Source organism: Myiozetetes cayanensis, unplaced genomic scaffold, assembly GCF_022539395.1.
Source record: "Myiozetetes cayanensis isolate MyiCay16 unplaced genomic scaffold, myiCay2020 scf22, whole genome shotgun sequence".
Lineage (NCBI taxonomy): Eukaryota > Metazoa > Chordata > Aves > Passeriformes > Tyrannidae > Myiozetetes > Myiozetetes cayanensis.
Window position 1 is genome coordinate 7376093 of NW_026087434.1, and position 14530 is coordinate 7390622.

At 57.8% G+C, this 14530-nt stretch overlaps 1 protein-coding gene across 5 annotated transcripts in view; it reads right to left on the reverse strand.

Moving 5' to 3' along the window:
• The window catches only part of MXRA7 (matrix remodeling associated 7), a 29930-nt gene extending 15625 nt beyond the window's left edge, over positions 1-14305 (reverse strand). Inside the window, exons 1-4 of one of the 5 annotated variants that reach the window (XR_007629318.1) lie at positions 13301-14303; positions 6437-6532; positions 4284-4344; positions 289-388 (exon numbers count right to left, since the gene is read on the reverse strand). Coding sequence is in view for 4 of the 5 variants with exons in the window: in XM_050319155.1 (XP_050175112.1) it covers positions 289-388; positions 4284-4344; positions 6437-6532; positions 13301-14056 (1013 nt within the window). In the remaining variant the exon portion in view is untranslated. Of the gene's footprint in view, positions 1-288; positions 389-4283; positions 4345-6436; positions 6533-13300 lie in introns of all 5 variants that reach the window. The other 4 variants (XM_050319155.1, XM_050319156.1, XM_050319159.1 and 1 more) reach the window with 4 other exon arrangements.
• Positions 14306-14530: the final 225 nt, after the last annotated feature.

Here is a 14530-nt window from a genome sequence, read left to right on the forward strand (position 1 = left end):
ATGGGATCAGGAGAACTACAGCAGTTGCATCAGCTGGAAAATTTAGTCTAAGCATCCAGAGAAGAAGCTTGAACAGCTCCAAAAGTATATAGTGCCACAGTGTCTCCATCTCCTAAATCAGTGACTTCATTTGTTCTCTTGTCTTCCTGGGTGGGAGAGGTCTGGAACACTGGTGCTCTGAGACTACCAGAGCAGTATGGGGAAGAGAGGTCTGAGCACAGCCAGCTTGCTCCAAGGGCACGTCAATCTGGTGGGCTTGGGCAAGAAGAAAAAGGAAACTCAGCTTACCTTTGTTCTTCCTCGAGCTCCTCTTTGGACATCATTGACTTGTACTGGTTTCCCCTCAGCTTTCCAGGACTGTATTTAAAAGAGAACGTCTCATCTGCAGCTGGAGAGGGGAGACAAAAAAGAGCAAAAGATCTGTGAACCAGAGACCTCCCCAGAGCACAGCCAACAGCGCTGGGGCTGTTCCCTCAGGATGCTCTCCGACCTCTGCTCCTGCAGCCCAAAGGCTGTGGCCACCCCAGCTCGCTTCCTGAGTCAGCTCCAGTCTCCAGAAAGCCCGGGCAGGGTCAGGGAAGCACCGTGGGTTGCAGAGGACAGCCAAGGTGCTGCTGGCCAGAGGATGGCAGGAGTCCCGGCTGCAGCCAGCGCTGGAAACAACGAGGGCTGCTGCGAGCGAGCAGCCTGCTTGGAAGCAGATCCAAGTAAATCCTAAAGCACAGGAACCATATGCTATTGTTCTCCCTGGATTCAAAGCCTCGCAAGCCCATCTTGGCTTATCAAGACATGCTAATCCTGCCCTGATTAACTCCCAGCATTTTCCACTTCTCCTCTCCAGACTTGCATTCCTCCTCCCTCCCTCCCTCTCCTGTCCAGGGGCCCTTTCCCATGCTTGGGGCTCACAAATGGTGCCACGAAGAGCTGTTCCAGGCCACGTAGCCCAGCAGCTCCCAGCAGCCCTCAACAAAGCTTGTGAAGAAAGGAGATGCCACATGGCAAATTCCAGGACTGCAAACAGCACTGAGCCAGGGCAGCCCCAGGAGCACCAACACAGCTGGGTCCAAGTCCCTCTGTCACCAGCCAAAAGACCTGAAGAGGAAACCATGGTTTCCTTCTCCAGGCCTGGATGCTCTCCCACCCAGCTCGCCAGCCTCAGCCCTGTGCTAATTAGAGCACCAAAGCTCACAGACCCTGAGCCAAAGCCGATCCTTTTCCAATCCGATTTTGCTCGAGCACTATTTGCTTTTAAAAACCTCTCTCCCCTGCTTTATCTTCCTACAGATGGGAGGAAACCACAGGAGGGGAGGTCAATCCAAAAGGCAGCCCAGGAGGAGCGGCTGCTTTGGGTAGTCGCCTTTACCAGTTATCCGTGGGCTGCTTATCTGGGAACCTTTATCTCTCAAGGACTGCAGGACTCAGCTGCTTCACATCAAGCCATCCAGCACCGCTGTTTCCACATCCACCCAGAAACATCTGCCGCTTCCCCCAACCCTCAGAGCCCTGGGGATACTTCCAAGGGGTGTGCAAAAGGAAGAGGTTATTGCATTATCTGCATGGCCCCTCAAAATTGCACATTATGCACAAATCAGATATGGAGGATGATACGTCCCAGCACCAGCAGGGCTCCAAAAGTGGTGAAACTCCCCTGATTTCTGTGGCAGGAGAGAAAGCTCTGACTTGTATATAACCCATGGACCCCTCCTCTGCCCCCAGTCACTTAGGAAGCCCCTTCTAATCCTCTCTACTGCTATTGTGGGCACCACATTCATGAAAGTTTTTCCTCCTGCACTTGCCCAAAAGAAAAGCACCTCACAGCCCCTTTCCTCCCTTCCTCACCCAGAAGGATTCAGCATGAGCAGCTTCCCCTCTGTTTTCCAATAAATACTGCCCTTAAGGATTTTTCTCCTTGTGTCTGAGATTGGTGTAGGCATTTCTCCAACCTCAAGCTCATGCACACATTCAGCTGCTGCCAGACCTTGGGGACTGCCATGTAAAAGGCAAGTCAGAGCCTCATCTCATAGGTGAGGAAACCAGAGATCTCAGAAATGAGCAGTACTAACATCTACATTTCCTCTCTTCTTTACAACTCCATGCTCCTGGTCTTGGGGAGCTTCCCTGGGAAGTCCTGGTGGGTTACTGCTCAGGTACTGATCTGGAGTGTTTCTCTAATCCCAAAATGCCATCAGAGCTCCTGGGGGAACAACAAGGCAAACCCTTTCCCTACCATCACCACAAATGTCCCCAACACAAGCAGCCCAATGCTCTGGTCCCTCAGCCCCAAACATTCAGCTTGGCCATACCCCACTTCCTTCTGTGGAAAAACTCTCCCCACGGGCAGACAAACAAACCTGGCCAGCTGGAAAGAAATAGTAATGCTGTAGCTTATCAGCCCTTTGGAGGGCCATAAAAGTGCATGGAAAGAAAATTCATCTGGCTGCTGCTTTGGGAGATATTAGGAGAAAGAAAAAAAAAAAAAAAGAGGGTGTAACATCCTGTTCCTTACCCTGGTGCAGAGCAGGAGCTGTTTTGTTACCTCTGTATAGCTCGCCTGCTTTCAAGGACAACTCAGATCGTTTCCCTCACGTGGTATTCTGCCAAGTAAACTGAAATTTGGGGTTTTGCCTGGTCCCAAAAGGGCAGTTTAGTTGCCACCTCACCAGAAAATAATAAGGGAAGAGGGAGGCAGAGAAACTTCCCTTCTCCCTGCCTACACGGTGTGGTTAAAAAGGACCCAGTTTGCGGCTTTGGAAACCTCTGGCTGTTTTCTGAGTTCAGGAACTTTCTTTGCAGGTCGAAAACAAACTTCAGGAAACACTCAGAATAAGGGGAGGCTGGGTTTTCATGCAGACAGGGAAAACACTACAGAAATAGGAGGTGACCTACTTACTCAGAGCATCTGTGAGTTCATATTAAAGAAAACATTTGTCTTTCATCTCTCTGCCCTCACGTTGCCAGCGCTGTGACCCTGAGCTGGCAGGGTGAGAGCAGCCCCAAGAGTGCACCTCTCCCCTGAACATGCTTGCTCTGTGTTCCACATGTGCTCCCTGCCCCAAGTGGGGGGAAAGGCTGCTCTGAGTGGCTTTTGTCACCACGGCAGCATCCCAGGCTGGTCACAGGCTGCCTGCACGGTCCCCTCGTGCCCAGGGGGAATCTCAGGCTCAGCAGGCAGCAGCTCAGAGGCTTGAGCAAGGCCAGGTCCAAGCTGGAGACAGTGAAGGAAGGAGTGAGGCTGATCCCAGCAAAGCCAGGGCAGTGCCAGTATTCCCAGCTGCATCCCACTTGCCTCCACATCCCGCCGAGCCATCGCTTGGCCCAGTCCCATCACAAAACCCTTCAGGAATGGTGTGAATAATTCAGGAGGGGAGTTGGTGGCTGTCTGCAGGAGATGCTTGGGGAGGATACTGGGCTAGCCTGGACTCACAGCCAGGGACTGTCATCTCCTCATCCCAAGCCACAACCACTTCAAGATCATGCCCAGCAGTGCCAGAGCAGCCCTGAAACAGAGCTGAACCAAGGAGGCAGAGCCCAGCAGAGCAGCATTACTGAGCATCCATTTGGCAGGATAAATCCATCATTCCTCAAATCAGATCTCCTGCAGCCCCGTGTGGTAACATCCCCAGTCACCAGCGCTGCAAGGAAGCCTAACAGGGTGGAATAAGTGTATTTTGGGAACCCTGCCTCAAAAAACGCTTCTCCCACCTTGCAGGAATGGCCCCAGGATTAAAATTTGATTCTCTGTGGCATTAGGCATAATCCTCCCAAGCCGGGGGATTGCCACACAGCACCTTAAAACGGCCAAGCAGAAAGTGGGGCAGGGAAGGGGGAACACACCAAGCTTTCCTGCTGCCCCAGCTGGCCCCAACCATCCCCAGCCAGGACTCCTGGGGACATCCCAGCACCGCCAGGGCTGCTCAGGAGAGCAAGAGTCCCCTTCAGACACACATTCCTGCTTGGGCACCATCTGTTTCATTTTCTTAGGAGTGCAGCAGTTGTCACCCCACTTAGTCAATTAATCATTTTCCAATCAACTAATTGGCTAATCAGTTAAACGTGGCTCTGACTAAAGCCCCCGGAGATTGTCCTGGATGTGAGCAAGGAGCTTTTGGGGCAGCTGCCTCATGAAGCTACCCCACAGCAAACAGCCCAAGGGCATTTTGGGAAGCAAACAGGGGTAGGAATTCCTTCTCCATTTCCTGGAGGAAGGAGACCATCCCCCAGCACTCAGGGCTTCAGACCTGTCTGTACCCTCCCTGCAGGGTGCTGGCTTGCTTGGCACTCACCATCCTCATCCTCGGGCTCTCTCACCACCAGCTTCTCGTTTTCTGAGTCCACCTCTTCCTCCTGGAGGAGTTAAAAACAGAGCAGCCATGAGGAGAAGGTGCTGTGCTAAATAACTGTGCTTGCTTAAGGCACCAGAGCCCTCAGGGCTGGGAAGCAGAACCCTGAGCGAGGGCTGGACACTCTTTTCCTGCTTCTTCCATGGAATGGGCCAAAAGGATGATTGCTAATGAGTGAGGTTCGTTAGTGTGCTTTCCTCTCACTAATCAATCAGGGGGATCTGGCCCACCCAAAGGCTGAAGACTGCAAGTGCCTCCTCACAATCGAGGAGATATTAAGGTTTTTAGGAAGAACCCGCTATCCCGGTGTCCCCAGGCACAGCCTGGTGCCTGAGCACCCTCCAGGGCTGCACCCACTGTGCTCCCCACCCTGTCCAGGGACGTGCAGGGGACTGAGCCATGGGGATTTCTGTGTGCCCCCAGGCCAGGCTTGCACAGACTGTGCCAGAGATGGGAAGGGTCCCCACCTTGCAGCCATGGGCCAAGCAGCTGCTGCAAAGCACAGGAACACTTGCCAGTCAGGACCAGTGGTCAAACCAGTGCTGGGGGTTTGTGCTGGGACCCCTCCAGGAGCCCTTCCAGCCTCACCTGGCAGGAACCCCCCGAGACACCACTGGCTCCTGCCCATGGACCCCCAGCCTCTCACTCCTCCAAGAGGTGCCCACCCTCACACACTGTGGTGGCAGCAGAGCAGAGCTGATCTCTGGAGCACAGACAGGAGCAACAACAGCACATTTTTGGTTGTTTTTTATTAAACTCAAAGCAATTCTGGAAGTTTTGGGGTTGCCTCCTACAAGCTACTACAAGCTTTATCAAGCCCAGATTCCTTTCCCTTGCAGAAAGTCATGCAAACTGCAAGCAGGGAGGGAGAGGAGCATTCCAGTTCTGGAGATAAGTCAAGGACACATGGCAGAGCCCCTGCATGTGTGAGTTCCTCCTGCAGAGCACAGTGCCCCTGGCTGTTAAGCCCTGTGAGCAGAGCCCAGGGCCACCAGCACTCTGGGGCACATGTCCTCCTGCATCCTCCCAGGGCATCCCATGGGCTGGCAGGCAAAGGGCAAAGCACATGGGAGAGAGGGGAAGGAGCATGGAGGGAGGCTGTCGAGCCAGCACATTATCAAGGGGCACATGGGAAAAGCTGGGGTGAAGGAGACCCAAGGGAAGCAAAGCTGATCTAAGAAGGACCACGCACAGAGCTGAGAACTGGCTGTGGATGAGCTGCTGGAGCGTGGCCCCAGCCCAGAACGCGGTCAGTTTGTCATCGGGGAGGAATGTGCACTATTCACAGCCATTTGGCTTCTTCTTGCCACCCTGCTCCCCAGAAGGAGATGCCACCGAGACCCCCGCCCACTGCAGTCACTGCTATTTTGGGCCACACTTCCAAACATGGGCACTTCCCGCTGGACACACGGGCTCTCCCTGAGGATGGCTGGGGAGGCACCCAAAGGAGCAGCCTCAGGGAGGGTGAAAGGAAGGAATGCTCAGCCCTGGTGACTCATCCACAAGTCCAGAGCAGCAGTTCCCCATTGCATCCATGTCTCCCTGTGAGCCAGGACACCCCTAGGGAGACCCTCGAGGAGCTGACACAAGAAGAGAGATTTTAGCCTGTTCCTTGCCTGGGCATTAGGAACTGAGCATTTCTGAGCATTTATCAATGGAAGCAAGCAGGAAATTGGGTGCCAGACCTCTAAGGAAGGGAAATACCTCTGCTCCAACACAGAGAAAGGAACATTTGCTGGGAGCAGAGGGAGCAGCCAGGGAAGCCAGGCTGGCAGGCGACAGCAATGTGCCGTGGCCGTCTGGGAAGCCCCTGCTCGTGGCAGCCAGGAGCTCCCTACAGCACAACATTTTTCTGCTTGGATGGCTCAGAGGCAGGTGCCAGCACTTCCCTTCCCCCCATGCCACAGCTCCAGCCTCAACATCCCTGTCCCTGTGCCTTGCCAGGGCTGCTCATTCCTGCAGCCATTGCTGCCCCCCTGCCAGAGTCCCCCCGCTGTCTCAATGTGACCCCACTCGCTGCCCTCCCCCAGAGCAAGGGGACACCCTGCAGGGTTTGCTGTGCCACCCTCCCCAGGCTGGATCTCCATCCCACGCACCTCTGCATGGCTGGGAAGCGTTGCATGGCCACACACATCCTCTGCTTGTCCTGTGTGCCCGAGGCTGGATCCAGGTGAGGCACCCAATGGTGGTATCTGGAAAAAGGCAAAAGGCTTTGAGCACAAACACCCCTGAACCCTCCCCATGCTCAACCAACCAGCCCCAGCAGCATCAGCACATGGGGACAAGTCTCTGGATGTGGCCAGTAGACCATCTTGCCCCCATGCCCGAGCCTGTGCTGGCTCTCATCCATGTGCCAAGCCATGGCACGGCTGCTGGAGTGAGGAACACCAGAGATCTCCAGTGCCCAGCCCTGGAGCCAGGGGTTGTAGCTCATGAGTTGCTCTCTGTGGCAGCCCCAGCCTGCGGGACTGGGACCAGTGCAAGGAGCCATCAGTGAGGGGCAGCAGCTCTGCCAGTGCCAGGCTCGGCTGCCCGTGTGTCCTGGCAGGGCTGGAGGCAACTTCCCAGGATGCTGATGCAGCAGATCAGGACTAGCAGGAGGGGAGAGGAGAAGAACAACACAGCATGCTCAGATCATTAATGCTTTCAGGGCCTGCTCTGCCAGCTGCCTTCTCCGTAATACCTCCCGGAAACCTTCCCATCTCCCTGCAATCCCGGAGATGAGGCTTCCCAGCCCTCTCAGCCCCCATCGGCTCTGGATGGCCTCGACCTCCGTGCAAAGCCTGCCTTCCCCTGCCCAAACGCTTCTCAGCTGAGCCTTTCCCTGCTGTGCCAGGAGGGTGGCCGTGGAGGAGGATCTGCGTGGGCAGGGAGCAGGGACATCGTGTCCATGGCCTTGCAGCGAAATACCAGCACCGGGCTGGGAGCGGTCCCTGGGCTGGCTGGAGAAACGATCCGCAGGGACAAAGCCCCACCTCGAGCCTGGCTGTGCCCACAGCCTGCCAGCCGGGGAGGAGGGGAGAGCTGTGTCCCAGCCACGGGATGCTCTGGGAGGAGGGCAGCATCCAAAAAAAGGGAGGGGGAAGGCGTTAGCACAACACTGGGAGACTTGACAACCAAAGAGGACACCACGGCACCGCAGCACTGCTGTTCTAAAGGAGGCACAGCCCGGGGGGAATGCAGCAAAACCGTTTCGAGGGGTGGGGAGTGAGTGAAGAGTGGGTCAGGGCCAAATGGCAGCAGGAGCTGCTGGAGGAGACGGGACCTGAGTGCTCCAGCCAACAGCCCACAAGCCACGAAAACCTCCCCGCGGAAAAAAAAACCAAAAAGGCGAGAAGCAGCCCCGCAGGGAGCCCGCGCACGGCGTTGTCCGGGAGCATCTGGAGGAGCCTTGACTCGGCCCGCCCGGTCCAGCTGCTGCGGCAAACAAAGACCTCATTGCCGGCGAGGGGACGCGATCGGCGGCAGCTGCGCAGCCCCGGGGCTGGGAACGCTCCCTGCCTGCTCCTGCTTGCGGGCAGGATGGACCCAGCCCACTCCGCAGCACCCCCCGTGCCCGCTCGCCCTGAGTCACACCTCTGCACGGCTTGCCAGGGGCTCTGAAAAGCCCCGGGTTAAAATCCAGCAAGTCATCTACCTTAAATAACAAGGCAGCCATCCATCTGCCTCGGCCTTTGGCAGCTCTTGGCTGCAGAGCTGAAGCATTTGTTGGATCATCACGAACGTGCTTTTGCCCTTTAGTTCACGGCCACAAGCGAGACGTGGCCATGGGTCTGTCAGAGGGGGCTTTGGACCAAAGCAGAGTGAGGAAAAAACCTTCAGGGACATTCTGAATGCAGACAGCACTGACCAGGACAGCCCTGAGTCTGCCAGGAGAAGATGGCTCAGATAGAAGAGCTTGGCATCACGTCCCCAAAATCCCCCCTCATGGCTTTGCCACCACCAGCCCCTCTCCCAGCCCCACAGGAGATGGAAGCCGAGCTCCTCATCACAGCATCATCTGGTTTTCAGCTCATTTCTGGCCATTTCCTCCTCACTTCCTCCATCCCTGGTGCAAACACCTCTGAGCAACACGCTTCCTTCTCAGAAGGGACATGAGGAGGCCACGGGGCTGGTGTGTCCCTCTGCCTTTCCTTAGTCGAAGGGACAGCCCTGGCACCTGTGGGCACATCAGGGACCAAGTGCCCCGCTCCAGCTTCAGGAAAAGGGAAGATCCCAGGCTGCAAAGCAAGAGAAAATTATCTTGGATTAAGCTCCCGGGCCCTGTGTGTTGCCATTTATGGCTGCACTTTCTGCTCCAAGCCTGATGCAAGACATTGCAAGAGAGAAAGAAAGCAGACAGGAGAGAGACAGCCAGAAAGAGAGAAGCCAGGAGAAAAGGGGAAGAAAGAAGCCTTTTAAAAAAAGACTAAATAATAATGTTGGGCAGAGTTTAGCAAAGCAAAGCAGCTGCTGTGTCAGCAGCTCCCCTTCACCCCACCACTGGGGCTCTCCATCCTCCCCCTGGCCAGAGAAGCAGCTGCTACAGAACAAGAGCAGTTTTCCAGCCCTGGCAATGGTCCTGCCAGCTCCAGGGTGCCTGGCAGGGATGTGCCTCACATGGAGATGGCGCTTTGCAGGACTGACCCCCTGTGTGGGAGCATCTAATCCTGCCCCTTCCCCTGTCACTGCTACTGGAAAGGACAAGGCACGGGCTGGACAGAGCATTGCCAAAGCTCCAGGAACATCTCCCCTTTTTGCCCCAGCCTGTGGCCAGCAAACACCACACACCAGGACATCCCTTGCTGCCCAGATCAGCCAGATGGCATCCTTGAGAGCAGGGGCAGGAAAACCCAGCCCTCACTTGGAAAGCTGGCCTGGCAGCTCTTCACATGGATGGGCACTTCAGAAGGCAAAGAGTCCTCGTGGCCTCTGCTCCAGGAGTGCCAGCCCAGGGTTGTACCCAGCCCAGCAGGAACTGGGCAGCAGCCAAACCTTCTGGACTCCTGTAGGGGACACAACACAGAGCCCCAATGCCCCCCTGCCCCACAGCACGTCCCAGCACCAGCCCTGTGCTCCAGCCCCACGGCAGGACACGTGCACAGGCTCCCTGGGGGGTGACACATGTCCTGTCTTGCTTCCCATTTTCCAGCTACTGCAAGAGATGATGCATTTGTCATCAGCACAAACTGCTCTGTATGAGAGCTGAGCACATCTGAGCAATCAGGGTCTGGCTGGGGAGCCCCACATTCCCTGGTGGGTACCACTGCCAGGGCTGTGACAAAGGGTAGCACATCGCCACATCCCTTCCCAGCACACTGTGGGACGATGGAGCTCCTGCCCCAGCCCACTGGTGGTGCAAACACAGCCTACACAGCTGCCAATTAAAGCCAGACTTAATTAGACACCCTCTCCCCTCCGGCACAGGGAAGGCAGGAAAGAGGCATTAGAGGGGGAGATGCTGATTTTTTTAAATGTAAAGAGGGTTCCTGCTGGGAGCTGAGTGGATTGTGCTGCCTGGTGTGCCCAGAGGGCACTGTGAGCCCCCAGGAAGGCAGATTGCGAAGGTGGGGAGCACAGGGGAAAGGTGCCAGGACCTTGGCAGAAGAGACAGATGACAGAGCCTTTGTGCCTTTGCTATCCAGGTGCCAGCCCTGCAGCTGCCCCCCTCAGGCAGGGTTTGCATGTCCCCTCTCTGCTGCTGTCACCCACTTGACCCTGCTCTGTAGGAAGCCCCCAGCTGCAGTTAACCCTTGGCAATCCAGCCAGGCTGCCGTGCCCAGCAGAGCCTGGCACTGCCTGCTCACCCTCCTCATCTCCAGAACATTCTAGCTGGGATGGCATCCCAGAGGTGGCTCTGGAACAGCACTGAAACCCCTGCCTTGTCCCTGCCACCTGCCATTTCCAGGACAGAACTCCTCATTAGAGAATTGAAGTTTCTGACCGTTTCTCACAAGGACCACGCTCCGCAGCTCCAGCGACGCTGCTGTTCCCACCCAACAGCTTTTCATTAGGGGATTGCTTTGACAGCACTGCCTCATCCGTTAACAAGCTGGGAATGGGGATGAGAACAGACAACGACAGACTAATTAACTTTTTTTCAGTGATGGGAGCCAGCAGAGACAAGGGGAACCACTATCAGCAGTTAATGGAAACAAGGACTCCTTTCCCTGCTCTGCCCCTGCTTCATTTTGTAGCCCTGGCCACGAGGCTGCAATGGTCTGGTTGCTCCAGAGGGGCAGGGAAGCTTCAACCCACACTGGTTTCACCAGCCCTGCAGGAGATGGGAGCAGGAGGGAGGCTGTGCCACACAGCTGTCCCAGCAGGTCCCAGTTTGCGCTGGCAGGGAGAAGGGAAGCAGGGATGCAGAGTGAGGCACAGCTCCAGCCAGTCATTTAAACACACCAAGGCTGCTCTCCCTGAGCAGGTTCATCCATCAGCATTTCTGTCGAGTGGTTAATGGCTGCGGTGAATCCAAACCAGCCTGGCACAGTACGTGCTGAGCAAACAGGAGGGAGAGAAAACAAGGAATGAAATTAAGGAAAGAAAATAAGGAAAGGAAGCTCTCCAAGTGCCGAGCGCAGCCCTCTGCTTGCTGATCTACTGAGGAACCCTGAGCCTGCAGCAGCCCCCAACCAACGCCAGCACGAGGTCTGGGAGCCTCATCTGCTGAGTCACATCGGGGGACTGCAGCCCTGAGCCCAGCCAAGATGGGTTGGACAGGGCACAGCTCCATCAGCAGCCGCATGCAAAGCACTCACAGCTCTGCCCAGGGCCAGTCCCACCCTGTAATACCTGCTGGGCTTGGGCCTGGAGGAAGAGGATGAAGCAACTTTGAGGCAGTGAAAGCAGGAAACCCAGGGAGACTCTGCAGAGCCGTGGATGGTCTCCTCCACTCTGCCCGTGGGATCAGCCCCTGGATCAGCAGCTGGGCACACACGTGTGTGGTGCCTGCTGGAACCCACGCACTCCCTCCACTGTGCCACTGTCCCCGTGGGACAGCCAGCCCGGCCCAGCCTGCACCCAGCAGTCCTGGCAGCTGCAGGATCATGCACGGGCCAGAGCTCCCAAACACTTACTCAGCAGTGAGAACCATCCCTCCCCCTTCCCACTGCTCCCTACCACCACCCAGACTGCACACGTCTGCTCCCTGTCCTTCCCAGGGGGATGCTGCTCATGTCCTGCTTTGCTCCCACAGTGAGGTAATCATTTCCTAGGAGGAAAACCTATTCCAGGACCCTTCTCAGCTCCAGTGCCACCTTTGCTGTAAGAAGGGCTGAGGGCAGTGAGGAGACCCCCAACGCCCCAGAGTCCAGCCAGGCTTCTGGAGGACACAAGACTCCCTGTGCCTTGAGTAAGAACTCCCTTCCAGACACGCTAAACCCTGTTACTGCACCTTTGCTGAGCAGGGATAAAGGAGCTGAGCCCTTCTCTGAAGGCAACAATCTTCTCTGCAGTGCCTGTCCGAAGCAATCGGGGACTGAAGGGCAGCCAGAGGGGAGGAAAACATTCCCAAGGCTTGAGCTAGCGAGGCAGCAGAGGAACCCCTGAGCCCTGGCAGCACGGGGTACAGCCATCCATCCCAGAGGGTGCTGCACTGATCCCAAGCTGGTGTCCAGCGCTGGTGCTGAGCTGGCCCAGCCAGGATCCAGCCAGCCAGTCCGGTGGCCCAGGAGCTCTCCAGAGATCCTGGTACTCAAAGGCACCAATAAATCACACGACAGACAAACAGATTTGGGTTGACAAACAGGTGTGGCTTCCAGGACACCAGGACGAGGGAGGGGGCTGCTCGAGAGCTGTAACCATGGCCAAGGTGTGCCAAGAAGGGGAGAGGGAGAGCTCCGAGGCTCAGAAACCACCAGGGGAGCTGAGGAGGAGCACAGGGAGGAAGAGCCACGTCCCAGCCCCAGGAGCGGGTCAGGGCTCACCCCTGGGTGTTGCAGAGCACCACAGTACAGAGCAAGGAGGGGGGGCTGCCCCCGGGGACAAGGCCATCCAGTGAGTCAGTGGAGATGCTTTCCAAGGCGAGGGCTGTCTGCGCACTGCCCGGCAGCCTGGATACAGTTGCTGAGGATTACAAATGCTGCTAATAATAGCCAGGAGGCTCCTGGGCCCCAGGCCTGAGCTCCCCGGCTGAAACACGCTGCTGCCACCCGGATGAGGCATCGCTCCTGGATTCCTGAGCCACCCCACTACTCAACTCCCTCCACTGGGGCAAGGGGCCACGTGGGACGAAGTCACCAGGGCAGGGAGTTCAGGCACCTTGGGGTGTCACCGAGTCCCATCCGAGCTGGGCAAGAACAGAACAAGATCTTTCCACGGACACGGGGTCACCCTTTTATTTTTAAACAAGATCCGGTGCTGGAACAGGATTTACCGTGCGTTTATAGGCATCACTGCCCCCACCAGCCCCCCCAGTTCAGCCAGGGGTCAGACCTTGGGGCCAGCATCCTGCTGGGGCTGGGAGGGAGTGGGGCGGTCCCTTCCCTGGGGCAGGCAAGGACAGCCAGCCAGGGACAGCGTGAGGAGCCCGGCGCTGGCACGGGGACAGTTTGCTGTTACCCACAGAAAGGGGATGCAGACAGGAGCAATAAACGCACGCACATTCTCCAGCACCTGGATAAGCCCTTGGGGGAAGGAAAAGACACCCAGGGGTTAAATGTGCAGACAGGAGAGGCTCACACTCTCTTCCCTTAAATCTTCACTATCTTGATTATTTTTTGAAGCATTCCTTGGAGGGTGGGAGTGGGAAGGAGCCAGAAACCTCCCCCCAAACCTCTGCCGTCCCCGGGGACAACTGTCTCGTCCTCCCGAAGACAAAAACGCGGGGTTTGCCGGGACCTCTCCTGTTTTAGGGGAAAACCCCTCCCGAGTTGCTCCGGAGGGACGGGGAAGGGACACCGCGGGGTTAGGAGGTAGGGGATGGAGGGGACACCGGCTGCGGGGACCCCGGGGAAGGGTCCGCGGGGAGCCGGCCTTACCTTGCTCTCCGCATCCTCTCGGTGGTCGGGCTGCCGGGGCTCCGGGGGGGGCGGCTGATGGGGCTCTTGGGGCGCCTGCTGGGGCTCTGGGGGCGCCTGCCGAGGCTCTGGGGGCGCCGGCCGAGACTCTGGGGAAGCCTGCCGGGGCTCTGGGGGAGCCTGCCGGGGCTCTGGGGGAGCCTGCCGGAGGATGCTCTCGGCCGCCGCGGGGCTGGGCTCGGCCGCGGGGCCCGGCTCCGCCGCCGCCTCCCGCTGCTGGGCGACCGCCTCCTTCCCCTCCTCGCCCGCCCCGACCTCCTCCACCGGCACCCGGCTCCCCTCGTCCTCCGGTCCCTCGGCCGCTCCCGCCGCTTCGCCCCCGGGGCCGCCCTCCCGGGCGGGCTCCGCCGCGGGCTCCCGGGGCCGCTCCGCCGCCCGCTCGCCGCCGTCTCCCCGCAGCCTCACGAAGACGGAGGCGAGGACGATGGCCAGGACGGTGAAGAGCAGCGGGACGGCCAGGTACAAGTCCACAGCCAGGTCCATCCTGCCCTGCCGCCGGAGCCCGCCCGACCCGACTGCGCGGCCGCGGGGGGTGCGCGGGCAGCGCTGGGCCGGCGGCGGGGCTGGGCCGGCTCTCGGACGGCTTTGCCCGGCGTCATCCGCCCGGCCCTGCCCACCGCCCCGGCCCCCCCGGCCCTCCGGGCCCGGCCACCCACCTCCCGCACCGAGCCGCCGGCCAGAGACGGTCCCTGCGCGCCGGGGATGCGCCACCCGCATCCACCCGCACACAGGGTGGGATTTCGGACGGGGGGACCGGCAGAGGAAGGTTTGCGGGGCAAGCAGCCCAGCTCTGCCTGATGCGAGCGTCCAGCTTGGGACACGGGGATCTTCGAGGATCTTTCAGTAAACGCTGCCCTACATTCACAAAATCATTCCCAGACCCGTCGGCAGACTCTTGTATCGTCAAATCCTAGAACGATTTGGGTTGGAAAAGACCTCTGAGATCACCGTGTCCAGCCATTAACCCAGCACTGCCACGTTCATCACTCAGTCATGTCCCCAAGTGCCACATCCACACATTTTTGAACACTAACAGGGATGGTGACTCCACCACTGCCCTGGGCAGCCTGTTCCAATGCCTGACCCCCTTACAGTGAAGAAATTGTTCCTAATATCCAATCTAAACCTCCCCTGGTACAACATGAGGACACTTCCTCTTGTCCTGCCACTCATTAACAGGTCCCATTCATA